The sequence below is a fragment of the Hippocampus guttulatus genome, chromosome 11 (assembly GCF_054856545.1).
Source record: "Hippocampus guttulatus isolate MCC_2025c chromosome 11, RoL_Hgut_1.0, whole genome shotgun sequence".
NCBI classification, from domain to species: domain Eukaryota; kingdom Metazoa; phylum Chordata; class Actinopteri; order Syngnathiformes; family Syngnathidae; genus Hippocampus; species Hippocampus guttulatus.
Genome location: NC_141271.1, coordinates 9,725,205 through 9,752,109, shown reverse-complemented (window position 1 = coordinate 9,752,109; position 26,905 = coordinate 9,725,205). Strand labels below are relative to the sequence as shown.

Genomic DNA, 26,905 nt, shown 5'->3' with positions numbered 1-26,905 from the left:
ACTGCAAAGCCTAAACTGGTAAATGGTGACCCATCGCCGATATCCCTGTGTTTACATTTCGGGGGTTGGACTGAACTCACCTTCATTTAGAGAGCACTTTCAATACTAATTTAAAAAAAAAATACAGTGTGGAACTGGTACAATTTGACAACAATTCTAGCGACATCTAAATTGTGTTGAATTTAAAACTTTCACTTCGTAAAGGGGTCATTATTGACACACTTTATCATGATGCAGAATTAAACATTGTACCCATAGAACCAATGACATTTATAAAATATACAGATGGACATTTTGAGTCTGCAAAATAATTTAATCCTACAACATATGCTCACAATTTTACATTTATACAGAGTGCATGGCTAAATTTTCATTTGTAATTCAACGTCAAGAAACATAATTTTTATGCAGAGCTTCACAAGACTTTCATTTTTCTGTGTACAGAACACATTACACAAAAATACAGCAGTGTTGCATTTTACATGGAATCGATTTGTTTCTTGAATTTTGACATTTTCAGACTTTGCATAGGACTAGCAATAGAGGCCGAATTTTTCTTGGGCGTTCAATCCTATAATTTTCTGAGACATGATGGGATTGTGCCAACAGTACTACTTATGACTACTACTACCAAAAAGATGTAACATTGCTCACCCAATCATTGCTACCACCTGATGAAAGTGGCTCCACAATATTGGACAAGACAACAGCAAAGTACAACACAGGAGATAAATACCAAAGCGACGTACAACGACAGCAGGAACAATTGCAAAATAATAACTTCTTGATTCTTCTACCAACAAATCAGATGGCATTTAACCAAAAAAAAAAATGTTTTTTGAAACATTACAGATGCTTTGTAATAGAAAAGTAAATCCAACATATTATTTTGTGTTCCACCTTGTACAATCCACCTTGATCAAGACTTTTTGTCAGATCATTAAACAAGTGTCCCGAGGACTAATTGATGGCCTGTTTGGATCAATGATGACAAGTGCTGACAAACAATTCAACAGGACAAACAATCTTTTTCCTCTATCAGCTAACCACCTGCAGTAACAGACTGGTCGAACGAATGTCAAGCATCATTATTGTAGAGAGAGAGAGTGTGTGTGTGCGCACACACACACACTCAATCCATTTCTGATTGAGTATAACATATCAGTTCATAATCACAATATCTTTTTTTAATGTTACCTACAAAATCATCTCTCTGTGATTGCAAAGAGGTTCCATGCTTCATCCCATCAATTTTCGATTCTTTCATCCCGTTGTTTTGCTTTTGGCCCTTAATGCAACTTTTAGCCTAACCTTTGATGTTTGTTTTTATCCATCTTTTTAAAAAACTACTTTGTCAGTCCCTGCAATTGGAAACAAAATGTCAGTGTGTCTGTTTGATCCCTAACGCTGATGGGGTTAGACTGCTGTACTATACCTCATTAAAGCAGTATTTTATTGGGCATTGAGCAGTATTATTGTATCGTATGACTGAATACATCGTTAACTTTGTTGTTGGAGAGTATTATATTGGTCTGTTCAATATAGCCAAAGATCTATGGCAACCGGGCTTTATAAGGAAATTCTAAGTACACAAGCCTCCAAGGAGTCCTAACACCCCCCCCCCCAAACAACACCAATTCAACATCGAAATACTGCATATAATGAAGAATAAATATTTTCTGATGCTCCATTCTTTTCAATATGTAGATATTTAGCGAGGATTTACAAACATTTTAGTAGCATACGTCAAACCATGTGATGATTACAGACATCATTTGTGTCATATAGATTCAGTGGTTAACACGTAACTGAAATGTTTGGAAAATGTTTGGAAAACATACATTATATTTCTTTCACAGAAAAGTTGAACACTAGACATTATTTGGGGCGTATATGTACCTCATATACAACCATCTACTGTACTTTGGTTACGGTTTGTTCGCATGAGGTCTGGATGAGGATTTACTGCAAATGTAATGTTTGGTGTTTTAAGAGCTTAATTGTGAATACAAGTAAAATCCATCTACTATAACTTATACGTTCAGTATTACATACTGGTATATCTGTACAACATGGATACCAGTGCTAAAAATATTATTGCTCTATTCATAAACTTACTCTTTGTCTATGCAAATGGAACTCAGGACAAGTTGATACACTGTATGGTAAGTACAGCACTGTGCTAGATATAGACCACCTCTAAGCATTGTTGTTTTAATTATCTTAATTATCTTAATTATCAGCAATCTTTTTGCTGTTGAACAACTTTGCTCGCCAGATTATGCAGAGAAGTCGGACTCATATTTCTACATTCATAGCACTTAATAGAGTTACGGTGCATGTGCTAAGGAAGAAACCATTGCATCCGCAGAAAGGTGCAGATATAGGAATTTACTTAATTTCTGTCCAACAATTTCATCAATAGTCAGAATCACCAAGGCACCAGACGCCACAAATCTGAAAGTAACAAGCAGGTGGACAATTAACACAAATATGACGTGCGGCTTTTTTCACCCTTTTATAAGCACTTGACGTTGTAGTTATGCTATACACTGTTGTCATTACTGTCTTAAATTGGTAAAACAAAACATTAATGCTGCTTGTGACTTTTGCACATTACTGTATTTTACTCTTGCTCAACACAAACACATAATACGTGTGTCATCAAAGTTCCAGGACTGGCGGCACAAAATATATTTTCAAATTGCAATCTTGGTTTTCCCCTTCAAAGTAATCTCCATGGAGTCGAAAACACATTCTCAGCCTTCTCTGCCCCGTGTTCATGCACTCTTGGAAGGATTGGTCCAGGATCCTCCACAATTGACATCACAGCCATCTTGATGCTGCCCACATTTTCAAAACGGGTCCCCTTAATGACTCCTAGCTCTTTGAGCCTGGGGGGGGAAACAGATAAAAATTCCATGGAGCCAGGTCAGGTAAGTCCTCATGGAGATGTTCCTCTGAGCCAGGAACCTTTGGATGGCATTGTAAGCAGGTGCGTTGTCGTGGTGAAACAGCTACGAATTGGCTTGACACCACTCTTGCATCGCCTGGAATCTCTTTGTAGACTTGCTGGTTCATCTTCTGGCCCACAGTGAATAGGAAAACTAGTTTGGGTTTGAAAGCTCTTGTGACACGGCTCCCAGAACTTTTCTGACACACTTTGTCTACACACCACAGAGACAAGAGACATTTCCTTGGTATAGTATTGCACTATTCTCAAAAACCATCTAAATTAGAAGAATAAGTATGTCAACTTCCCTTTGATCACATGTAAATAGTGGCACTTAACTATGACTGTAGTGAGAATATTCCTTTAAAACATGATGCTTGACTCAACTGGTCAACAGCCACCTCTCCGGTTGGAGGGAAGGAATACTCAAACGCAGGAGGCATCAGATGTTCCAAAGTCAAGTAAGGATTCTTCATGATTGGTAGCCACCACACTTGAAGCTTGAGCTCATGAGGAGATAACCGACCATTCGGTTTGGACATTTTGATTCATGGAATATTCTCTGCTACACACAATAGGATTACAGACAGCAAAACAACACCCTTCATTTACACTGAAATTGGCCATTTGACCATTGGAATTGTAGACCCAGAAGATTGTTCCAATCTCCAATTCCTCAGGTCTTACCTTTGAAGCGTTCCAACTAGTCGGGGAAATATTCTTGACTTTTGGAACCCTAACATTATTAGCATCAAATAAAATATGTAGGGTCACGCGGAAGCCATCGTAGATCTCTATTGGTTTGAATCCTCGTGTGACAATAGTGAGTTTTCTTTGTGTTGTGCCATTAACTGCCTAGTTTTCATCTTGAAACTCCTCAGGACTTGACACTTCATCATTGCTTAGGACCTCTCTGTTGGTGAAGGTCGCTGCGAGCGATGCACCGAGTGCTTGTTTGACGGGCGTCATCTCTGAGAGGATGATATTATCATGGCTCACCAGTGTGGCCTTGTCCATGATCTCCTTGCTGTGTTTGGAGACCACAGCATCGAAGAAGTCATACTTATGTGACAGTGTGCCACTTTCGAATATGTACTTTGTCAGGTAGGAAAATACCACATTTGCCAAAAAGGATGCCACCATGGCCGCTGTCTTGAATGGGAACCTCTGCTGGACAAAATACTCGACGTCACCGGTGAGGTGGTGAATCTTCTCCTGGATCACCCATCCAGGGTAATAGATGAAAGGAGGAAGTTTTAAATAGGGTTCGCCTCCGCCAATTCGGAGCAAAAGTCCAAAGACGTAGGCAGCCACTGAGCCGTAGGTATTTGTTCCTTTGACGAAAAGGACACTGAGAAGTTGGGGAAAGACGATGACATAGACCAGGTCCGAGCTCAGGTACCACAGGCCATATACTGTTCCTGTTAACAAAGCCATGGCTGTGGCAAGGGCTCCGAACACGAAGATAGTGAGACGCATCACCCAGACAATCTCACGATCCGAAGCCTAGGGCATAATTAGAGAAGGATCAACAGAATACTGTATGTATCCATCAAGTCTTGGATGAGATATTTGTTTGACTTGGCTCATTGGTTAGATTGATATGCAGGGATTTGACTACTCTGTCAAACATAATGAACATAGTGTATTTTCAGTATTTAAGACAAGACATATAAGTAACAAATTGAAACTGCTACATGAATGCTGACAAACGTATTACTGGTGCAAAGTCTTTGCGCAAAATGCTCCAATTTGTGACAAACGGATCGAGGTCTTACCGACTGACGAAATGCAAGTTGATAGATGTTCCTGGCAAACATGGAGCTGGCCGAGAGAATGGAGGAATCTGCGGATGACATGACGGCAGCTGACACTGCTCCCAGGCCAAAGAAGGAGATATAAGGTGGGCAGAGGTGCTGAAGCACAATGGGGAGGATCATGTCGGATTCGTCTTTATCCTTTGGAGGGAGGGCCCCATAAGACGTTTGGTTCCAGTCTAGAGATGAAGTTGGAAATTTGAACTGCATTTGTGATCATGTTTCCAGGAGTCAGCAAATTGTAGTGGGTTTGTTGTGTAGAGGGCTGTGGAATTCATTATGTACATGACTGGATTGCAATTCAGTAACAGTCATTAACAGCAAGCACCATATTAATATTACAATACCTGCCCTGGTGGAAGATGATAAAGTCGGTACATTACATTGCTTGTACACTGTATGTTAAAATAAACATAAATTTGAGGTTCTAATTTTAAAGTGACTGTACGATAGGTGTCAGCTGGCTTGCAGGTTTGACTCCACTGCTGTTCTGACTTTCTTTACTCTCCCAGCTTGTGACATATTTTCTATTCCATGTTTTAAAAATTAATTTCATTCTCTAGAGGTGTACATTCTCCAAACAAGCAAGGGTTGGTTAATGCTGCATGGTTATACAGTACATGAAACAGCTTCAGACGAGCCGGATTAATTAGCTCGTCTTCAGATGTAACATTCACTAAATGTACGTGTTCTGATGGCTCTGTGCTTGCCGTGGCCCGATGCTTCTGCCACTTGTTTACCCTCGAGTCACAGTTGGCATCTCCATTTACACATCTGATGTAAGCTTGGATGCTATAAACAACCCCGCGCGGCAACATTTTTCCTTTGATTGAAATGTCCTTTTGCGATGAAGGTTGTGATTCCTGGATTGTTTTGTGATAATTCATTATGACTGAGAGATTTTGACATGTTCATATTCTTCCTAAATTTGAATTTGAGAGAGGATGGTATAGAGCAATAATTCCCAACTAGTGTGCCCTGGCACATTAGTGTTCCGTGAGGGATCATTGGGTGTGCCGTGGGAAATTACCCAATGTCAATTAATTTGATACAAATAAATCCATCCATCCATTTTCATGCTGGAGTCCATCCCAGCTGTCTTTGTGCAGTAGGTGGGGTACACCCTGAGCTGGTTGCTAGCCAATTGCAGGGCACACACAGACCAACAATCATTCGCGCTCACATTCACATCTCGGGACAATTTTAGAGTGTTCCAATAACCTGCCATGCATGATTTTGGAATGTGCGAGGAAACTGGAGTACCCAAAGAAGACCCACACCGGCACGGGTAGAACCTGCAAACTCCACACAGTAAGGCCAGAGCTTAAACCCGGCACCTCTGCACTGTGAGACGGACGTGCTAATCAGTCGCCCACCGTGCCGCCATACAAATAAATAGATAAATACAGGTAAATGTTTATATTCACAACAGGAAAAAAAAAATCTAATGCTCTTCCACCAGATGACAGAAGGTACATAATTAACCTGTATATCCACTTTTGTGAATTGTTTTGCCACGTGGTGTGTCGTGAGATGTTTCCAATGTGAAATATGTGCCTTGGTTCAATAAACGCTGGTTTAGAGTGAGACAAATCATATTGAAGATGCAGTGCATAGTTAGGCTGCAAACAGCAGAAGCACACTTGATTCAGTTAAAAGTTAGTTTGCGGTCTCAAAAACAAGATGAAATCGGGTAAGGGAAGTTGAGCAACACCCGTGCAAACTTCCACTATGGTACAGCGCCAATGGGCAAGGTAACTGGCAAATGACACAAGAGTTCATTCATTTTCCCCAGAAATGTTCAAAGTGATTTTTTTTCAAACTCCCATTGCATCCTTTGAGAATACCTCAGATGAAGGAAAACTAAGGACCCAGCACATATGGCAGTGTGTATTTACCAGTGGATGCCCCTATAGCTCCTATGAGGATGGAAGGAACTGCCATGACCAAACAGCCGAAAGCAGCGAGGAAGGAAAGGACCTGGGCGTAGGTAGCTGAAGAGGCAGAAAGAACCCGTTGAAAATAGACCTGCCAGGGAATCCCCCCCAACATCTAGAAACAGAAATACAATTGTATTCACGTCTTATAGAGTTTTTTTTATCACATGATGTACGGTAATTGCAATTGCTCCCGCCCCCAAAATAAACATCAATCCTATACAGGTTTACTGGTTGGCATGGTGGATTTTCCTGAAGCCAGGTATACTGTAACTTACCAGCAAACAGAAATTATCTGCCCAGAGCCATTTGTCTTCTGGGTCAATTTTCCCCAGCCAGGGTGACTGGTGGATTGCCTCCTTGGCTGTCACGCTGATGTCGGACACGGCAGGATTGGACAATGCAAAAGGCACACTGATCCACTGATGGTCAGATGACATCAAATGAAAATATCGCAACAGTTAATTGATAATCTGTGTCATGTTTCTGGCATTTTGTTTGACTGTGGAACTCACCAAACCCACAAAGATGCAGAAGAGTTGAACTACGTCTGTGTAAGCAACAGAGTAGAGTCCTCCCACAAGAGTGTAGAAGATCGCAATCAGGGCTGAGATCACGACTGACATGTTGATGTTTATGTCCACGATCACACTCAGAGTGGCCCCTGTGGGACAATATCGTTAAAAGGAAACTCGTCAATATCAGTATTTACCAACTTCTATTGAGACGAACCACATATTATTTAAGATAAATCTCACAGGACACCAAACAACTATGTCCCCCTCCTCCCAAAAATCTGCTGGCACTTATATACGAACAAAATGACATTTGTAGCCAATCAATAATTTTCATATCAATTAAGTTAAGAATGATAAATTCACACAGTACACCTGAGAAAAGTGGTGAAGATTGCACGACTGTCTGTGTCCTATGTGTTGTGTTGTGTTATTTTTGTTATTTTGACTTCAAAAATGGCGCCGCGTGAGTCGCTGCCTTTCCAGCAGCTCCTATATTTTGTTGTTCTACTTCTTCCTTTCATAACTTTGCTGCTGTGAATCGGGAATTTCTCCATTGCGAGACTAATAAAGGTTTTCTTATCTTATCTTATGATCACACAAATGCGCGGTGACATAGTGGTTGCAAATCACTGGTCTAGACAGATAGTATTTAAAAATCACCTACCCAAGGCAGATAAAATGGCTGCAGACCAGAAGATTTCACCCATGACAGCAGGGATGAAAAGCAGACCCCCCATCCTCTTTCCATAGAGCTGTTGGAATGGATCCAGCATTGTGACATAGCCACGGGATCGCATGGGTTTGGCAAAAAAAAGACCACCTGGAATAAGTTAGAAATGATGTCACTACAGATCATTGCAGAATGTGTATATGATGGGACTTGACACAACACAAACACCTTATTAACTAATGGCTTGGTACAATTGGATGCCGCATGCCTCACTATTAGCCAGAACCTTGTATTTATCCAAGTCAATCATCAAAACATGTACTGCAAAGCGTTGCCGGAAGCGAACCTTGCTCCTCTGCACCATGAGGCGGACGTGCTAACCAGTCATCCACAGTACCGCTTGTATTTTTTTGGATGAAAAAACAAATTCTTCCATTTAACTGACTTGTCATTAGCCTCTGGGCGCTGGGGTCTCTTGATGGTCAGTTAGGAAGGAGATCATTTCGATGTACTTAAAGTCGAAAGTGCTTTATTAGCGATGCACATTGTTATTATTAGTATTTTTTTTGTTAGACGGAAGTAGCCTGAACCCAAGAATAGCCTATAGGCTATTAAAAAAAGTGCTATAAATTAAACAAAGATTTGTACTGGAACACTTGGAAAAATTATGAAAGACTTAATAGCCTAAACTTGAACATATAGACCTGGCCTGGTATACACAGAATGTGCTGTAAATGAAACAAAGCCTGTCTGGGGACGCTTTTATTGAAAGAGGACAATACTTAAATTAAATAGCCTATAAAATGCTTTAAATGTATCAACTGAGGACACCTTTACTTTAAGAGGAATTTTAAAAAATGAAACACGTGTAAACTTGTGTGTATACATCTTCAAGGCTGAACTTACTGAACTACAGAAAACCACAGAAAAAGTTCTCAGACAAACTTTCCCCTTTGCTTTATAGTTCCAAACATGCGGTCAAACCAAGGATTTGCCTCCTCCCATTCTCGTCAATATTTTTATTGCTGTTTCCACTTTTGAGGATGCGGTGGAGTCTCGGGAGTATCTGTTGTAGTTGACATTTTTATAACTTGCGGTGCGGCCCGATCAGGACAGGCAGCGGCAGCGCAAAGGGGCTGGGCTGCCTGCGTGCAGGCAGACATACGGAGGATTTGGCACAGAGCAGAGGCGAATGCAACAAATTGACAGCGGTTAACTTATTTTTACAATTGTAAAACAGTTTTGATTGTTAAAATATGTTCTGCCCTGTGCATGCTTTTTAATCAACCAATAAGGAGCGAGCCTAATTACACATGGGAAATAGTAGTTGTTACCTAGAACAAGGCTGAGAGCGTAGCCGAAGGGTGCTTGGGCCCAAGCCAAGCCGTAGTCAGGCAAGTAGACATACTCAGCTGTCCCATTGATGTAGCCTCCACCCACCCAAGTAGCTGGAAAAAAATGACACGATTGGTTGTTTCACCACCATTGGTTGTTTCTATGGTAGCAAAGTGGGACTACCCACCGGTCATTGTGAATACACCCACAAACAAACCAATGTCCCGGCCACCGACCATGATGCTCTCGCTCCGGTCGCCGCCATCACCCACTCCGGAATTCTTGTTCTTCCACGCCGCCCAAATGCCCACGAAGAGAATCACCAGATAAAAAACCACAATGGCCACTATACCCTCAACATGGATGGTCATCTTGGTCCGTGTCTTCAAGTGCTCATTGAGAAAACTACTGCACAACAGAGAAAAAGAAATGGAAGAAAGAAATATAGATTGACCGTTCTACGTGTACAGTATTCAGTCCAAATCTACACGTCACCTTTAATAGCAGTCAAGGATGTAATGTTTTGAGACAAGTTGTCTTAATAAGTACTGTATAGCAAGAAACCCAACCCTGTTCAAAAAGTGTGCTCAAATAAGAATAAGAGCACACCATTTTCACATCACAAATAAACATCAACTGCACATGAGGTCCACAGCCAGTGACTCACTCTAACACCCAATGTGAAAAGAAAGCTTTTTTTTCCCCTCAGTGAACAAAAGAACAATTCTTATCGTAAAATCTAATTAATTTGTTACAAACAACAAAACACCACAACCTTTTTGCTTGTGCACATTGACCAATGTCCTTTGGAATCAATGGACCACATCTGTGGAGGTATTTTACATTCTTGTATGCGTGTAGAACATAGTTCGAAAAGGTATTTCAAGGTTTTCTAAGATCTTATCTTGTGCACTGTGTATATAATCCCTTATTACAAAATGCATCAAAGAAAGACAACTTAATAAAATGCTTTCTGTAAATATTTTGGCTTGTTTAACTAACATGAAAAAATTGAACATTTTTGATGCTTGCACAATATGATGCACATCATTTACAATCTCTTTCAGCAATTGCAGTGCAAATTAACCCCCACTGTAAAACACATTCCTTTTCTATTATAACTCTTATACAGTATTATTATTGAAAAAAAGTTCAAGTTTATGTCTTGCTCCTCAAAATTAACACACACAACAAAGGTTTCAACTCTCATATGCTGCAGATGAGGCTACAAAAATATGTATGTTGCCATTAAAATGTACATTTCTTTGTAGTTCTATGGCTAATGCATTTCTTTTCACCCTTTAATTTTATGAACAAAATCCAAAGTAGACAGTGGCATGGAGCAATTCAGAATCCATTAAATATTTAGCTTTTAAGAAAAAGACCCACGTAGTTGTCTTTAGTTGTGTCCATTTTAGTTGCGTAAAATAGAATATGATCTGATTGATTCAATCCAAGAGAGAAGTTACGATAGAGCTATTGTTTGAACTCCAATGTGCCGCAGCCTAAGAATCAGACCCGAGTCGCAGCTCCTTGTTACGCCGACCTTGTGATTTCTCAGGTGTGACAAAACACTATTGATCCATGTTTAAAATGAACATTTGTCACTTTGGCTACTTGTAGACTAACACATAACAGCTCAAGAAGTGGAAAATAAAGTGAAATCATCAGCTCACCTTTTTCTTTCAAGGAATATGAACGAGTTGACGCCCACAGCCAAAAGCAGGAATAAGGAGGTTCCAAAATTGTATCAAAGTTGCCTGATGGACAGAAGTTTCACCTTGCACTGGTGTTGAAAGTCCAAGCTCGATTATCTTAGTGTTTTGAAGTCTCCAAATCCCTGGCACATCTGTGGGAAATACAGTACGTGTGTGTGTGTGTGTGTGTGAGTGAGAAAGAGAGAGAGAGAGAGAGAGAGAGAGAGAGATGGGGAGGGAGTGAGAAAGAGGAAAAGGTGGGTGGGGGTGGTTTGTCGTGGGTGTGGAGATGAATGGGAGTGGTGGGTTTATTGGATGCTGTCAGGGTGGGTAGATGCTGGATGAATGTCTTCCAGGGTAGGACCAAAATAGCACCTAATAGAGAGTGGCGTGATGCACAGCCTCGCCTGCAAAGCTTTTCAATATGTGAACATCATATTGGCAACATGATGAAATGTTCACTTGGTTACTTTTCAGCCTTGATTCATAATCACCGGACTGGCCTCGCTTGCTCAACTATGTCAAAGCACTCGCGATACTCTGGTTATAAAATGGTCAAGTTGAATGATTTGCGTGTCCATATTCCCAATTTTATGGGCCACTTTAAGTCAGCAGCTGTGAATCAATCGTTTTAGATCCGCACCACGAAGTCTTAGGTTTAACACTCAAGTTCAGAGCACTAAACGTCATGTCAGAGAATTTATGAGGTGGTGGTAATGGGAAAAAACAATGGCTAGACTCTTATTTGAGTGCGTCGTGTGTGCTACAGGTGGTTCGTCAAAGTTCTTTCTTGAAGGCACTACTTGCAATAATAAAGTAGTTGGTCATCATTAGTTTACAATCAATTGTACCAGGTGATGAAAGAATAGTGGGCTGTTGTTGTTTTGTTTTTATTCTCCCAACTAATTTTAAGCAAACCTTTCAGCTGATCAATTCAGAATTTTGGTCCATATAACAATTTGTCTTGGGAAACAATTGGGCAGTGGTGGCCAAGTAGATTAGATTGCTTGCCTCCGTGTAGACACTTGTTCAAAACAATCCACCCACAACCCTGCTGGGGAAACGCGACTGCGGTGTCCTTGAGCAAGGCAGTGATACCCCGAACTTCTCCCCCCACTTCAGTGTGTGGCACTAACGGTGTGTGCAGTTTTTACTGCTGTGATGGGTCGAATTCAGAGGTAAAGTTTTGTGGCTGTGTGTATGCATGACATATACAAAAGACGATTCTTCTTTTAATTAGTGGCTAGTCTGGGATCAAAAACTAAACATACTGCAATACGTAATTTTCTGGTCACTATTTTAAGCTTGTTAATATGGCTACATTTGTAGAGGCTGTCAAACGGAAAATGACAGTCCTGATTCTTTTAATTGGAAAGAGGTGAATGACTGTTTTATACTTTTTAATGCTTCATCTGTTGATCAAAGTTCCGATTACAAAGCTGTGCAGGAGGCCATTCTTTGTTTTGATGATGAAGTGTTTGCCACAGGCTGTCAACAACAATTTCAGACACCGAAAAAGATCTCAGTCTGGTGGAATTTGCAAGAGAGAGGCAACGCAGTTAAAGATCGAGATGACTCGAAAAATGTCATTCTGTTGGAGCTGTTCAAGCGTTGTGTGCATGACAAGTTCACTCAGAAGTCAACCATTAGACAAAATCACCAGGCATCGATGCCCAAATCATCTCACATATAAACTCACTTGCCTCCAAAGCAGGGTTCTGCTCAACTTGCAAAAGTGTGTTGCTTTGTTCGGAAGTTCACTGACTGGGTAACTTCTTCTGGTCCCTTTTTGCAAAGCTCTTCTAAAATGGGAGGTGCCAAATAGGTTTAGGCCTTTAATTCAAAGGGAGTTGTATCTGCTTGATGAAAATGTGTCTTGTGGTGAAAGGTGTGCAATATAACCAACGAGATGGAAAAGTGCAGTGAATGGAGATGGATTTCTATTTGGGGACACTAGCTTAATGTGCACTTTATCACACGAAGCTGAGATTCAAATGCAAAACAATATTGTGTTCTTAGTATAATGTAGCTTCTACACTGCTACTTCCAATGAAGTGCCCATTGAGGTACTTGGTATATAGAATAGGTTTACTGTATGAGTGTTTGAATAATCCCATCGGTTCTCAATAAAGAATTGAAATACTTTATTTCATAAAGGAAATATGCTGAAGAAAAACTCAGTTCATTAAAAATATATATACACTGTATATAAAAAACGGTGAAATAAATTGCTGTATGGTTAATCAATGGCCTCTCCTTAATATAAATATTGTGGGACTGCTATCGTGACAGCTGTTGGCGGCAATGTTATGACGGGTAACGTAATTTAGCTGACGTGAATACCGCTCGGGTCTAATTGGGAGCGGCCATTGTTCATAACGTTTTTTTTTTTGCGGGTGCAGCCGAATGAATGCTTTGTGGGAGAACGCTACATACAGGTTAAAAAAATATATATATAGTTACAATGATTGGGTCAGTGAAACAAAATTATATGCATCAAGAAAATGATAGATGAAATGATGGCATTGAATGGGACACACTTTAATGTTGTCCAATGACGTGGTGAAGTAAACCACCCAAAACAAATCTACATGAATATTTTTCCTGATCTTACCGAGCTACAAAGTATTCCTAAAACGGACAGTATTAAGCAGTATGCAGTGCCTTTCGGATGGTATTTCAATCTAAATACCAGAAGAAAATGAGCGCATCAACATGTACTGTTTCAGCAGTACAATTTGGGTGGCGAAATGCCGCTCTCTAGTGGTACTTTACCCACATTGCAGTGTGTTGGGCTGAGTTTCTCCTGAAAAGTTCACTTGACTCCTTGTCATTCAGTACTGTATTTCAGTTCTATGTGATGCTCAGGTGAGCTGGTGCTAAGATCAAGACAATTTGGAAACAAGATTTCCACATACACATTATACATAATTATTCAGTCTGTAACCACTGCTGGAGGCCGAGCAAAGTGAGGGTGCACGATTGCCCTTGAGAGCCTCTGAAGGATTATAGGGAGGAGCCGCTGGATAGGTATTGTTGATGTACGGAGGAGGGCATGACGGCTGACTCCTTTGCCTTTGGGGACGCCTCTGCGGCCGTGCACCACTGCTGCTCCAGCACAGGACCAGTCCTCCGCACAAACTGAGGCAGGCTGATGCGTAACCGAGATACACCGCCAGGCCGATCTCGTATTTCATGCCACTTGGAAGGAAGGGGTCATAGAAATCTGTGATTACATCATTGGTGGTCCAGGACACCGTGGTCAAGCAGAGTAAACCGGCACAGAGAAAACATATCCCTCCGCTCATGACTAAGGGGGACTTGATTAATGAGCCTTGGGCAAAGTAGGTGCACTTCATCCCCATCACAGAAACCACAATTGCCAGGACGGAGGTGACACAGGAGAGCACCATGAGTGCACGGGCAGCCTAATTATAAGGAACAAAAAAACATTTTATGCAACATGATTCTTTTCAGCTTTATTCTAATGAACAAACTTATAAGCGCTAACTAAAGTGTACAGAGGCAGTACTGTACCTGCATGTCCTGTGGCAGCGCCAGTAAAGATCTATACAGCTCACACTGATAGATGCCCGTGCTGTGCCATACACATTCCATCCACAGGCCTTTCATGTAGGCAGTGGCCGTGATGATGTTTGAACCGATGTAGGCTGAGCATCGCCAGTGTGGGAGCACAGTGGCAGCTACAGTTCCCACAAACCCAAGCAGGCTCAAGACGAAACCGAGGAGCTGGACTGCAGTGTTGGCCATGTTTGACTCACGTGTAAAGACTCCCAAGCTGCAAAGTTCCACATGTAGTTTCAAATGCCAAGCAGATGATGAGCACAGAAGGATATTGGTAAGTGCATTCACCAACTACAGCGTTAGCTACATAATCTAACAAGGTCTATGAAAAATGTTGTCGATGCATTGTTTCACAACACTTTTAGAGAGGTATTAAATCTAGTAATGTGTTTATTATTGTGGGTGACATTTGCAGTGTAGTACGACTGCATATTGAGATACATTGTTTCTGCACTGTGGCTGTCTTCTACATTTTACGGCAATATGCACCATTTTCAATGCCGCTTGTCCTCTTTGGGGTTGCGGGTGAGCTGGAGCCAGGCCAATCGCAGATCATATGTAGACTTCACACCGATGGACAATTCAAAGTCTTCAATTGGCAACATTTATGTTTTTGGAACGTCGGAGGCAGCCACAGTGAAAAACACCAGCACAAGAAGTACATGCAAATTACACACACGAAAGGCGGCGTTCGGATTCAAACCTATGAACTGAGTGGCAGACATGCTAAATCCTAGTCCACTGTGCTGCCTCGAATATGACGTTGAATAAAATAATAATTGATCGGGGTGGACTCTACCTCTCACTCTTAGCTGGGTTCGGGTTTCAATCATTTGTCATTCTGTACTGGATAAATGGTTGAAGAAAACATGAGGAACACCTTTCAGTATGATTAATTTCAGTTTGACACTACAAAATCAACATGTGCTCAATCTGTACCTCGATGACAATACCCCAACAGTGCATTTGCAATCGGTAAAATGTTTCATACAGCTGTCATTTTACTGGATGGGCGGACCTACTTATATCTAAAATACAGAAAAAAAAGGCTGTATGGACTATAAAGTACCTTAGACGACAGATGCATTTCTGAGTCCCTCGGGCTGTAGATGTAGTCGACTCTTCCAGTTAAGGGCACTGTCCCCGGTACTACAGTGAATTCCAGCGAGCTTACATTTCGTCACGGACTCTGAGCTATTCCTCAAGTGTGAAGCGAAGGAGCTGAGACTATTCTGGCATCAGTCTCCGCTGAGTGGCAGGTGTCTGCATCTGTAACTAATGAGAGCAGTGTTCAGTTTAAAGCTTCTCTCAGGAGGGCACGCTTTTCGAGTCTATTGCTAACATCCTCACCCCCGCCTCCGGAGAGAAGAAATTAAACATTGACAGAAACCAGCCAAGCTTGGAGTACTGTACTGATATAAACCACAAACTTTGAAAATGCTCACACTTATAAAGGTGGTGTTCAAGTATTATGCCCTCTGCTAAAGTCTGACCGATAGTATCATTTCTGATATGATGTGACACGAGCTCACCTCGCACTTGCTGTGGGAATTTCACAGCAGCACAACTCGCTCAGTTAAGTTAAGCATTTACCTCCTGCTGCGTGTTTTGAACAAAAGGTCAAGGCGAAAAGAATCTTGAGAAACGACTTGGCAGTTTCACAACAGTGGCAAGCTAACTTTGGCACCTGCCAAAATGTTGTTAGCACTTTCATAGACAAATATCACATTCTGTATAAAGTTCATCGCGCTCAGTTAAATGATATAACGCATATTTGTACAATCGTTCAACAACTAGAACACCAATACAGTGGAACCTTTAAATTGGGAGACAATCCATTCGTTGTTTGTCATGTCATAGTTTGTTTCTCATGAGACTAGCAGAAAAAAAAGTGTTGCTTTGGTTGCTAAGAATTGGAAAAACATGTTTTTAAAAAAATGTATCAAAGTCGAAGTTGGCATGCAGCTGTTTACCTTTTCAGTTGTGTGGCATACAGGAATGTTAAAATGCCACTTAAAATAATATTGGATACAAATTTTATGACAGAACCAGTTTTTCTTGTTCAACTGAACCGCTGTAGGAAAAAGTTTTCAAATCTGAACAAATCCGATGTTGACCAATATCTGGGAACAGATCGGGTTCAACTCTGAAGGTTCCACTATATTTAGTTTTCTACCATGTCAAATAAGGGAAATTAGAAAAACAAAATACATGATGGAGAAGGACTGTGAATGACTGGCGACGGTAAATGCACACCTGAACATCTGCCTCATGGTCATAGGGATGCAAATGGTACATTCGGCTTCGAAGCAATCCACACGTTGGTCTGCAACAAGAGGTTATGCAGTATCTGAAATTATGTTTCCATTGTGATGGCTTGTTGCAAAAGAAAAGTGAAACCGTTCTGTTTAGTCAATGTCAATATAACCATACATATAGCACATACTATTGAACACAAAGGTGAGCTTTTGACACACGTCAGAGTGGTACTTACGTTGTGGTCGGCCCCACGAGGTCATTAAAAACAGAAGCTGTTCTCTCATCTCCTGTTAACAACATCGTTGCCCTTCCTGGTACATCTGCAGCCAAAGTACACAATCTGCTGGAGAACGACAAATGATTTTGTCCAGCTCTTCTCCGAATTCGGTTGACTTGAAAAGCTCAATTCTGAGGTGATGATCTTCTGCAAAGCGTGCCTGTGGTCTGGGAGACGCCATTTAAATGTGGAACACGTAATAGTCTTAGTTCGACGGAATAATCCTGTGATTAGCAGCTGAGTAGCTGTTGTGCAATGTGCTCGACGCTAACACAATGTATTTGGGTGTCCTAAGCTACAAATATACATTGGCTTGCGTGATACAAATCTTTTTTATACTTGCTTTAAAAGACACCTCTTACAGAGCTTATATATCAGGCTTTACATTTGTCACCAACCTCATAACTACGCACTAATGGATAAACAAGCAAAAATTCACACACACATTAGAGGTCAGGGGTGTGGCAATTGTGTTTATCGATGGTCACATCACAGTGAGGGTTGATTCCAGGTCAGAGAACAGTTTATTTGGTAAAACCGCATGTAAAATTTGATAAGTGTGTTACAATATGCCAGAAATCGGAGTTTGGCACCTTATCACATGTAGTAATTGTAAATGTAAACTGAACAATGTCATTAATATTTGAAGTTTTGTATAGTAAGGAAACAAAATGCAAATCACCTCTTAAAGCTTTTTGGGGGGAGAACATTCATCATTAATAGTTTGTCTGTTTAGGAAATTAAGTATGCAGACAAGGTGAATAGTAAGATTTTGAACATGTGAATTATTGTCCTGTAAAAACCCTGAAGGCACTTTTTTCAACATATGCCTTGGCGTGACATCTGCGATACGGAAGCTGATCTGCACTGGTTTGTTTATGGACCAAGCGTGCATCCCTTGCGTATTAAATTCAGTGTGAGAGCCCAAATTCCATAACTGCCCAGTCACATTGAACATTTTCCCCTGCACTTGATGAACATGGTTATGACTGAGAAATAGTGTTGAACTCAAGTCGAGGGAAAACTGCTCTTTTAGTAGCAAGGGGACACTTGATCCACAATTTTAGCTCCAGTAGTTGTACAGTAATTCACAGGTAACACATAACATTTGTCCGGAATTTACTATACTTAAAGCATGCAATAGAATTAAACACTAGACTTCAGCTTGTAGCTTGCCAACAACCTGTTTAACTCTTTAAAATCCGCTACAATACATGTTTTACTTTTTTATATACAGTATAGTAGAGTGCAGTTCGGTTGTATTCAATAGCAATTTTGTTTCACAACACTTTTAGAGAGGTATTAAATCTAGTAATGTGTTTATTATTGTGGGTGACATTTGCAGTGTAGTACGACTGCATATTGAGATACATTGTTTCTGCACTGTGGCTGTCTTCTACATTTTACGGCAATATGCACCATTTTTTCAACATATGCCTTGGCGTGACATCTGCGATACGGAAGCTGATCTGCACTGGTTTGTTTATGGACCAAGTCTATTGCTTCTTATATGCAATAGACTTTCATTGAATCATTATTACAGTACTTTTTACTTTTCCTGTACAGTATTTACATTGAGAAAAAGGCCAAATGGCTTTTACTAATAAATTCGCATTTTTAATAAATAAATAAATTAATGAAACCTACCAAGTACTTGCACTTTATTATTGGTTATCGTGCTGGTGCTTCGGAGAGCAACGTAGACATTTTTTGTGAAATAGCACTTGGTAGAACACGTTTACAAATGAATCTCACCATTTAAAAAATTACAGTTGGGTCTCACTAGTCAGAGCAGATTGCTTGACTCTCTAAAAGCAGTCGACGCGACCAGATAACACGAACTCATCTCACAGGTGTCATTTCTACAGGTAAAGCTACTTCATCAAATGTTTGCGTTGAAAACGTCTTACGCAAGTGCCGAGTTTCATTTGTAATGCGGCGCCTCGCTCAACGAGTACAAAAAATACGAGTAAGTGTATAGGTGTGTGATTTAAGAAAAGAAAAGAAAAAAACGGTGGAAATCTATCGCTATTACTTTTAAGTACATTATGGTGACACTGTATAGCTAGCCGATTCGCTAGAAAGCTCAATTAATATACAGTATTTTAACTGCTATTTCCAGTGATTACATACGCCAGTGAATAATGGTAGACTGCGAATACATTTGGCATTTTACAGTCAATAATGGCGAGAGGAAGAGCAAGAAGGTACAGCAGGCCGAAGCCGTCCAGTTGGGTTTACCGTCCGGTAGCCGTCAGGACTCGCAGTCAGATGAAGGACAGCAGAAACGTCTTCCAGAAACTTCCACTGGAGGTTTTTCATCTGATTCTGGACAAACTGTCTGGTAAACATGTAGCAGTGTGCTACGAATGTAAAAGTATGAGAAAGCACATGCACTGTGTATACAATAGATATAAAGCCACATTTATAAATATATTACTCGTGCCAATCAAAATAGAGTAGTAGTAAGTTTTCAAGTGAATTCAAGAAATATTTTTGTATTTTTTGCTTTTCATTCTCGATCAAAATGTACTTTTAAAACATGTTTTCCAGTGCTGGAGGTGAGTGCATTGTGCTTAGCGTCCAAGCAGATGAATGGATATGTCGTGGACTATATCAGCACCCAGGCATGGAAGAGCAAAATGATGCACCTAAACTTTCATAACACCAATTGCCCTGAGCAAGAATGTTTCAGCAAACATTTCAGAAACCTGGGTAAGCAGTTGGGGAGATTAACATCAATGTACGTATTTTGTTTGTGTGTGTACAGTCTATATATACTGTATATATATATATAAAAAAAAAAAAAGATATATATATATATATATATAGAGAGAGAGAGAGAGAGAGAGAGAGAAAGAGAAAGAGAGAGTGCACCGTACTCAAAATGTAAGTGAAATGAAATTCGAGGATGAACCTAAAACGCACTGTAGCCTTAATAGGTTCACTTACAAATTAAAATGAAAATAAGCAACTGTTGAATATTGATGTCCTTGGAAATTAATTACTACAGACTGACTTAATTTTGGCATTTATAGCCCCTTGGCAGAGAAAGCAAGTTGTGCAAAAAGTACTTAGACAAGGGAACATTTGGACAAATTTGGGAAGGGAAATTAAGTTCACTTATAAGGGTAATACTGTAGTGCACTTTATATTCACATACCTGTCAACTTTTCGGAGCGCCAACCAGTATAAACTACCAAAAAAAAAATCCTTATAAAGAGCAAAAAAATCCTTATAACATACCAAAGCATTTTATATGTCAAAATAACGGCAGAAAAAAACCCCACGAAATTTTCAATGATATTTACTAAGGATATCCTTTGGAGCACTGGTTGTGTTATCCTTCGTGAATTGCATCATACTTGGCTGCTTTTGTGATTCTCGGGCATTCCTTTGGTGCAAGTTAGACTTCAAACTTGCACCAATTTCACATCATGAACTCCAGATGCAAGAACTTTTACTTCGCGTTTGCAAATTGTGCAATGAGCATATTCTTCTGTCTTACCAGGCATTAAACTGCGATATCCAGGCATTAAACTACGATATCCATTCTTGAAGAAACCTTCCACTGTGCTTCGTTTTACTTCTCTTTCTTGTTGGTTCCATTGCGCAATATGAACGATATATTTGTTTCCTTGTAGAACTTGCTTGTACAATACCGAAGTATGCAATGAATGTTTTCAACTAGGAACCACGTAATTTACTGGAAAGTAACCGGAAATGAAAGCATTCGAGTAGACAAAAGCAAACGGAACTACCTGTTAGGGGAAAAAAAACCAAACGGAAATTTTCAGAATCCGTATGATCTGTGCGATACGGCCATATACGTAAGATTCACCACAAAATCCATATGAACTATGGCTAAACCGTATGAGTTAACAGGTATGTATTCATCCAAATATGTGTAGCGTAGCTGTATTAATGGTATTCTTTGTTGTCTCAGGTGTATTGTTCAAACGATGCACAATGTTACTACCTACAAAGGAGAGGCTGAAATGTATCCTGCACAGGTTTTCACAGGTAAGAGAGCGTACAAAAACAACACAATGAGATGTTATGTGGAATACTTATTAATTTTTGTGAAATTTCAGGTTCCTTGCTTCTTGCGGGAGACTTGCTCAGCACCAAATTGCATTGGTTTATCCAGATATGGGGTTTTTCTGCAGGTGAACTCTTAAGTGATGAATGGATAGATACAGCTGAAAAAATTATGCTCCAACAGCTTTTTTTGTATTGCTTTCTTTTGCAGACCATAATTGCAGGGTGGGATGAGTTTGAGTGCCAAAGAGTGTTCCATTTCCTGTGTGAAGTCACCGATTTGTTGCATAAAATTGAGGCAGTCGTTACTACTGGGAAACCTGGTATGGGGCTAAAATTAACATTATCTCAAAATGTTATCAATAGGGGCCTGGACTTGTCCCCACAAAATATACTTACTTCACTGGCTCGTGCACAACCCTGAGCCCAAACCCATGGAGCATGCTTTGGATGAGCCAAATGTTTGTGTACACATTCCGTTGACATTTTGTCGAAAGACTTACAGAAAATTGGTTGGAAGTATTAAAGCTTCAATGGGAGAATATACTCAATAATTCCTTCCAAGAGTCGAGTAATTGCTGTCTGGGGTCTGATCTCCTGAGAAGATTAGTGTAGAGTTCAACATGGAGCCCAAATACACACCTGAATAAAACGACAAAGCACTTTTTCAATCCAAACTTTTGTTTTGCGGTTTCTTTGCTGCGGAATACTTATAGCATCACTTTTCATCCCCCACTTTATTACATTTGGTTTGATGAACTGAAACATTTGTGTGATAAATATGCAAAGAACACATAATTTTTTTTTTCCCCTCTCCCTACCCAGCGTTTTCCTTTCTGAATTCTGATTGTAATTTCCCCATTGCGGGACAAATAAAGGATATCTTATCTTATCTTAAATCAGGAAGGGGACAAATACTATTTCATGGCACTGGACCTGTATCCCGTTACTATGGCAGCGCGTTTGAGAAAAGCAGAAAATCATACATTGCGCCTCTCTCTCTCTGTGTCTGCAGGCCTCAAATTCTATGAAGAGCTGGAGATCCGCTACTTCTGCCGCAAGGTTCTGCTGGACTTATCCCCGAACCAATCAGACTGTCAATTTTGGCTCCTGCAGCTCCTAAAGCCCTGGCCTTTGGTCAGCCAAGCACACCTCCTGTTAATCCTATATGGGCCACAGCTGACTGAAGGTAAAGTGACTGTCCTTCAGCCCGGCCTGTGCTGTAAGACAATAGCTGGGCAGGGTTTCCTCCTCCTTGCAGGCCCCATCAGTTGGCAGGATCTGGTGGAACGGGAGCTGCCTCAGGATGCTCTGTGGAACCTGGCCAGGGCCATTCTTTTACTCTTCAACAAACCTGAACTGAAAGACTGGACATTGCAAACAACCCTAGCAGTCTTTGAGGAGATGATTGGTAACACCATCCGTTTTTCCCCGCAAGATAAGCGCTATGAATGCATGAATGAAACATGTCCATACACGTATACCAAACAAATGGAATGAGCTGATTGGATTGTCACCGTGTTCTACTTTTGCAGTCATTCCTCAGCCATGGCACTTGGAAAATATTGCCCGCCTTTTGGTGGTATGTGGCAATAAGTTATGCTACACTGTCTTGGCAAGCAGGGCCCAATCTGGACTAATCAAAGACATTGCCAAAGTCATTGTGTACATTATCCTGGTAAGTACTGATGTTACTGTATAATTTACAAAAAAATATGCCCCTAAAAACAAGGCGTTTAGGAATTATTGTTTTACTACAGGATACCAAAGGAAGATGCATATTCAATTCGATTCAGGATAATTTTGTTACTGTTCACTGTTTCCCAGCCTTTAAAGCACACCACCCTTTCCATTTTACATTATAACAATCTTAAAACATCCACTAAAAAGTAGAAGTACTGAAATAATGATAATTTGAAATATGAGTGCACTGTTGTGGCAACAAAACTGCACATTTATTGTAACTGTCAACGTGTTTTTCGGTATCCGGTAATCGTAGGTCTGTGAAAAGGATGGCTATGAGATGAGTTGGGTGGTGCATTTGGTACAGCAGCTCCACATTGGCTTCAGCTCAGATGTCCAAAAATTCACTTTCATCCGCCATCTCGAACACATGTTCTCAGACATTATCGCCGAGTTTCTTTACATGTATGAAGACGGTAAGTCGGGTCAGCGCGTCTCTTCTTTAAATGACACGTCACCAAAAATCTATTAACGGTTTGATGTATTTTCAGGAAATCATCCTGGGAACAGGGACATTTTTACATCCACATGTCTCCTCCTGGATGCGAATGCTCGATTTCATGCAAAATTCCTTCACTTGTTGCTTAAGTAGGAACGATGCAAAGTTAGTTGCCGTGAGAATATTTCACAAAGTAACTTTGTGTCTGTTACATTTCAGTGATGAATTTGTTTATTGGCTTGATGGCGACATTTCAAAACGATTTAATATTTATGACAAAGGAAAATATTTATTGGCACATATTTATTTGCATTGACCCTGTATGTAATTAAGGTCTTGATGCAGTTTGTTCATGTATTTAATGCTGTATTGGTAGAGCTTGTTCATATGGACTATTGATTCCACGGTTGGCGTTTGCCACAAAAATGTGGTCTGAAAGTTTGGATGGAATTTAAAGCTGTATGATTAAATGACTGTTTATGAGGGAAAAAAAAGAGTTTGTGCAATCTTTAAAATACGTAGCCAGGCTTTTATTTTCATCCATGATAAACAATATGTGTACAGAAAAAAATAAGTATGAAAATGTATGAAAAAACATGTTTACAAAGACTAAGATGGTACTGATATTGTTTTGGTCAATATGTCATTCAAACTGTATTTAAGTCCTTTGGTGACTATTTTAATTTCATCCATATGATAATACTATAACGTGTTAATGTTTGACATTAAAAAAAAGTTTCATGTAAGCCTTAAAGGGAACAAAATTGTTTCGTACAAATTATAATATTAGCGGAAAATTGCCTCAGCATGCTTTGAAAAATTTTTGTCGTACAACATAAAGACGGATTGATATCATTCCTGATTAAAGGTTGAGTCTCCAACCGTTTCCATTGGCACTTCACTCATTCACTTCGCCATTGTTTTGACATGACCTAGTTGAAGAAGAAAACAAACATTCTAAGTTCGTTCAAGCTTCTCAGCCCATTTTAAATGAACAGACACAATAGGATTTTCTAACAAAGCAACTTTTCAAATGGATGCCACTGAATGACATGGAAGGTGAGGGAGTGGGTAAGGCAATATTGTGCCTGGAAATCATCCCATGTTTATATTTTTTTTTTGTGAAGATCCTCAGACATTACTGATGTTTGTCTTTAATTTACATAGCACAAAACTGCTACAACGACCACTTGGACATCAACACACAGAACTGTGATCATGTACTTACTGTGCAATTTGTTCTATGGGTATGAAAAAAGACAAATGGTTGTCAGGAAGCAGGTGGTATTATTCATTAAAATAAAGTAAGATTCCCATCTATTTCACAACGCAATGACAGTAGTATAACATTATAAATTCACACGCATTACCTTGGAGCCAGTCCACCCCCTCCTTCAGGCCTTCTCCTTCGATAGCATTGCTAGCACTGAGGGAAGAAAAGAGCAGGTTGAGGATTTAATCGCCTCACAGCGCACGTTAACTTTCACAACTTGGAACATTTCAACCTGCCTAGTGCTTCATCCCTCTGCCTTCCATCTGTCTAATGAGTAAACAAGCTGGCAAACACGTATAAAAGAGACAAACCTGTATAAAGGGGCCAGTCAGGTTCAAGTCTATGCAGCTGTCACTGCCAATTTATATATTACCAGATTGCTCAGTTCACCTATTTCATTTCAAGGGCATTTCGTTTCCTTAAAAAAAAAAAAAAGCAGAAGTAGAGTTAAATGGGAAGTATTACCAGATGTGCCAAGGTTTGTCTTTGATAGTCTCCAAACACAACATCTGGGAGACCTTAACCGACGACATGGCGTCATGGAGATCCATCTTGTTTGCAAAGAACAACACGGGCAGCTTTTTATTGCGAATATCTGTGTGGCAACACAGTGGAAAAAATAAAATCCTCAGTGAAGATGGAGTTTTTTTTTTTTAATATTGACAAAGTGTTATGGAAGCCAGATAACATTGTTAATGTCCAACCAGTCAAATCTTGCTGTTTATATGGTTATTGTATTGACACCACACGAGTCATAAACACACTGAGAACTTGAAACAACTGCAAACGCGATGTCACTCCCTCAGACGGGAAGTTGAAAACTGCCTCACTATGTTTAAGTTGTAAGTACTAGAGTTTCCCTTTCTTAAATTTTCCATAACGTATGATACAGTTATTTGTTGAGTGCCTTTAGTGAGGACAAGGTGTTAGGAATCAGGTGTGTGTCAACTTGTATTTATTTTTTTAATCCAGTACATTTGTTCAGTTGTATTGAACTGCGCGGAACAACACATTTGTATTGAATCATTTAAACATCCATCCATCCATTATCTGAACCGCTTTATCCTCACGAGGGTCGCGGACGTGCTGGAGCCTATCCCAGCTGTCTTCAGGCAGTAGGCCGAGTACACCGTGAACCGTCTGCCCGCCAATCGCAGGGCACACATGTGGTTGACAGCAGAGCCAAGTATTTGTTGGAGTGGTACTTGATGTGAGATGTTAACTAACCAGGACTCTACTTAACGTACTATGTATTAGTACTACCACTGAAACAAACAAGAGAGCATTGCAGGGATTTAATAGCATACCTTCATGGTTGAGAAGAGTATCCAGCTCCTCTTTGGCAACGACCATTCTCAATTTGTCACTGCTGTCGATTACAAAAATGATGGCATGGCTTTCTCTGCGGAAGAAACGAGGACATATATCATTGAGGAGTTGAACTGATTGGAAGAAATGAGCAATTGCCCTGTGTGTGTGTGTGTGTGTGTGTGTGTGTGTTTGTGTGTGTGTGTGTGTGTGTGTGTGAGTGTGTGTGAGTGTGTGTGTGCATACTTGTAGTAGTGCTCCCACAGGTTTCTGTATCTGCTTTGGCCAGACATGTCGAATACTGTGAAGGATAGGCTGCTTATGCAGAGAAAGAGCAAAAGAGAGCACAGCCACATCAGAATAATCTGGAAATGGGGGATATTAATTGGTAAAAACAGGAATTCTTATACATTCAAAATGCAAGACTCTACCTTGAACTCTTGAACTTTTCAATGTTGAAGCCAATGGTTGGGACGACTTCTTGTCCTGGTGTCTACACCCAATCGCACACACACACAAAACAGACAAGTAATGACAAGTGTGTCAACTTGGAAATATTGTATTGCAAATCCGATAGGCTTTACCTGACTAACATGTTTCCACTCCTCTGAGAAAGGGCCTAAGCAATTCGAATGCTGAAAACAAGCAATCACTCAATGACCGCAAAGCAACGCACTAGAGCGAACATTTTGCCGCCGCCGTCGGTTCTAAAAGGCTCAGATCGGTTAGTGAGTCCAATTACTTACATGAGCTGGTTTCAACTGGTTGATGATGGTAGTTTTGCCGCTGTTGTCCAGTCCCAAACATAAAACATTGACTTCCTTCTTCCTCAGGCCCAGCCAGCCAGACAGTTTATCCAGCAGCCCCATTAAATTCAATTGATGCTACACTTTTGAAATATACTATCACCCCATTAATTTTTTGATTACTGGAAAAAAAAAGTCACAACCGAGGGCAAACAAGTGTGTACCCTGTATTTTGGAGTGAATACTACAACTGCTGAGATGTTGCCTGTGCATCCCATCTAGCAACAGCTAATCCTATTAGGAGGAA

At 40.3% G+C, this 26,905-nt stretch overlaps 4 protein-coding genes across 15 annotated transcripts; 1 reads left to right on the top strand and 3 right to left on the bottom strand.

Moving 5' to 3' along the window:
• Positions 1–292: 292 nt before the first annotated feature.
• On the bottom strand, positions 293–11,032 carry LOC147198000 (high-affinity choline transporter 1-like). Its single transcript, XM_086124463.1, has 9 exons — positions 10,907–11,032; positions 9,418–9,638; positions 9,230–9,343; positions 7,890–8,045; positions 7,223–7,371; positions 6,986–7,129; positions 6,669–6,822; positions 4,732–4,949; positions 293–4,459 (listed from the first exon to the last, which is right to left on the bottom strand). Exons 2-9 carry the CDS (start codon positions 9,599–9,601, stop codon positions 3,809–3,811), a joined length of 1,770 nt encoding a protein of 589 aa, XP_085980589.1. The 5' UTR covers positions 9,602–9,638; positions 10,907–11,032; the 3' UTR covers positions 293–3,808.
• A 2,022-nt stretch (positions 11,033–13,054) lies between these two features.
• LOC147197999 (claudin-14-like) lies at positions 13,055–20,690 on the bottom strand. Of its 4 annotated transcripts, none has more exons than XM_086124509.1 (6): positions 20,557–20,690; positions 17,007–19,411; positions 16,769–16,888; positions 15,582–15,787; positions 14,465–14,726; positions 13,055–14,355 (listed from the first exon to the last, which is right to left on the bottom strand). In XM_086124509.1, the coding sequence occupies exons 5-6, from the start codon at positions 14,696–14,698 to the stop codon at positions 13,849–13,851; spliced, it is 741 nt and encodes a 246-aa protein (XP_085980635.1). In that variant the 5' UTR covers positions 14,699–14,726; positions 15,582–15,787; positions 16,769–16,888; positions 17,007–19,411; positions 20,557–20,690; the 3' UTR covers positions 13,055–13,848. The 4 variants fall into 4 exon arrangements, with proteins under 4 accessions (XP_085980635.1, XP_085980633.1, XP_085980636.1 ...); XM_086124507.1 differs by having other exon boundaries at positions 16,769–16,838; XM_086124510.1 differs by having other exon boundaries at positions 15,582–15,781; positions 16,769–16,838.
• On the top strand, positions 19,230–23,750 carry LOC147197998 (F-box only protein 47-like). Of its 2 annotated transcripts, XM_086124520.1 has the most exons (10): positions 19,230–19,392; positions 19,602–19,763; positions 20,995–21,071; positions 21,143–21,217; positions 21,301–21,412; positions 22,105–22,278; positions 22,351–22,500; positions 22,625–22,767; positions 23,089–23,248; positions 23,324–23,750. In XM_086124520.1, the coding sequence occupies exons 1-10, from the start codon at positions 19,233–19,235 to the stop codon at positions 23,422–23,424; spliced, it is 1,314 nt and encodes a 437-aa protein (XP_085980646.1). In that variant the 5' UTR covers positions 19,230–19,232; the 3' UTR covers positions 23,425–23,750. The 2 variants fall into 2 exon arrangements, with proteins under 2 accessions (XP_085980646.1, XP_085980645.1); XM_086124519.1 differs by having other exon boundaries at positions 19,233–19,392; positions 22,105–22,500.
• Positions 23,751–23,779: 29 nt separating this feature from the next.
• Positions 23,780–26,905, bottom strand: LOC147197997 (ADP-ribosylation factor-like protein 6). 8 transcript variants are annotated; one of them, XM_086124513.1, is made up of 9 exons: positions 26,599–26,901; positions 26,437–26,487; positions 26,284–26,345; positions 26,099–26,170; positions 25,852–25,946; positions 25,010–25,139; positions 24,642–24,697; positions 24,500–24,512; positions 23,780–24,203 (listed from the first exon to the last, which is right to left on the bottom strand). In XM_086124513.1, the coding sequence occupies exons 1-9, from the start codon at positions 26,719–26,721 to the stop codon at positions 24,170–24,172; spliced, it is 636 nt and encodes a 211-aa protein (XP_085980639.1). In that variant the 5' UTR covers positions 26,722–26,901; the 3' UTR covers positions 23,780–24,169. The 8 variants fall into 8 exon arrangements, 7 of the variants coding, with proteins under 7 accessions (XP_085980639.1, XP_085980641.1, XP_085980642.1 ...); XM_086124515.1 differs by having other exon boundaries at positions 26,099–26,167; positions 26,599–26,899; XR_015102363.1 differs by having other exon boundaries at positions 24,500–24,697; positions 26,599–26,903.

Excerpts from the sequence above, each read along its gene's own strand:
- LOC147198000 (XM_086124463.1), bottom strand. The coding sequence starts at position 9,601 with ATGACCATCCATGTTGAGGGTATAGTGGCCATTGTGGTTTTTTATCTG. Across the intron at positions 9,344-9,417 it reads GGGTGTATTCACAATGACCG|CTACTTGGGTGGGTGGAGGC; the intron begins GTGGGTAGTCCC and ends ATTTTTTTCCAG. Across the intron at positions 6,823-6,985 it reads CAGATAATTTCTGTTTGCTG|ATGTTGGGGGGGATTCCCTG; the intron begins GTAAGTTACAGT and ends TTCTGTTTCTAG.
- LOC147197997 (XM_086124511.1), bottom strand. The coding sequence starts at position 26,721 with ATGGGGCTGCTGGATAAACTGTCTGGCTGGCTGGGCCTGAGGAAGAAG. Across the intron at positions 25,140-25,851 it reads TACTCTTCTCAACCATGAAG|ATATTCGCAATAAAAAGCTG; the intron begins GTATGCTATTAA and ends GTTGCCACACAG. Across the intron at positions 24,698-25,009 it reads GACAAACCTTGGCACATCTG|TGCTAGCAATGCTATCGAAG; the intron begins GTAATACTTCCC and ends TTCTTCCCTCAG.
- LOC147197999 (XM_086124509.1), bottom strand. The coding sequence starts at position 14,698 with ATGGCCAACACTGCAGTCCAGCTCCTCGGTTTCGTCTTGAGCCTGCTT. Across the intron at positions 14,356-14,464 it reads CGCTGCCACAGGACATGCAG|GCTGCCCGTGCACTCATGGT; the intron begins GTACAGTACTGC and ends CCTTATAATTAG.
- LOC147197998 (XM_086124519.1), top strand. The coding sequence starts at position 19,233 with ATGGCGAGAGGAAGAGCAAGAAGGTACAGCAGGCCGAAGCCGTCCAGT. Across the intron at positions 19,764-20,994 it reads CAAACATTTCAGAAACCTGG|GTGTATTGTTCAAACGATGC; the intron begins GTAAGCAGTTGG and ends TTGTTGTCTCAG. Across the intron at positions 23,249-23,323 it reads TCTTTACATGTATGAAGACG|GAAATCATCCTGGGAACAGG; the intron begins GTAAGTCGGGTC and ends ATGTATTTTCAG.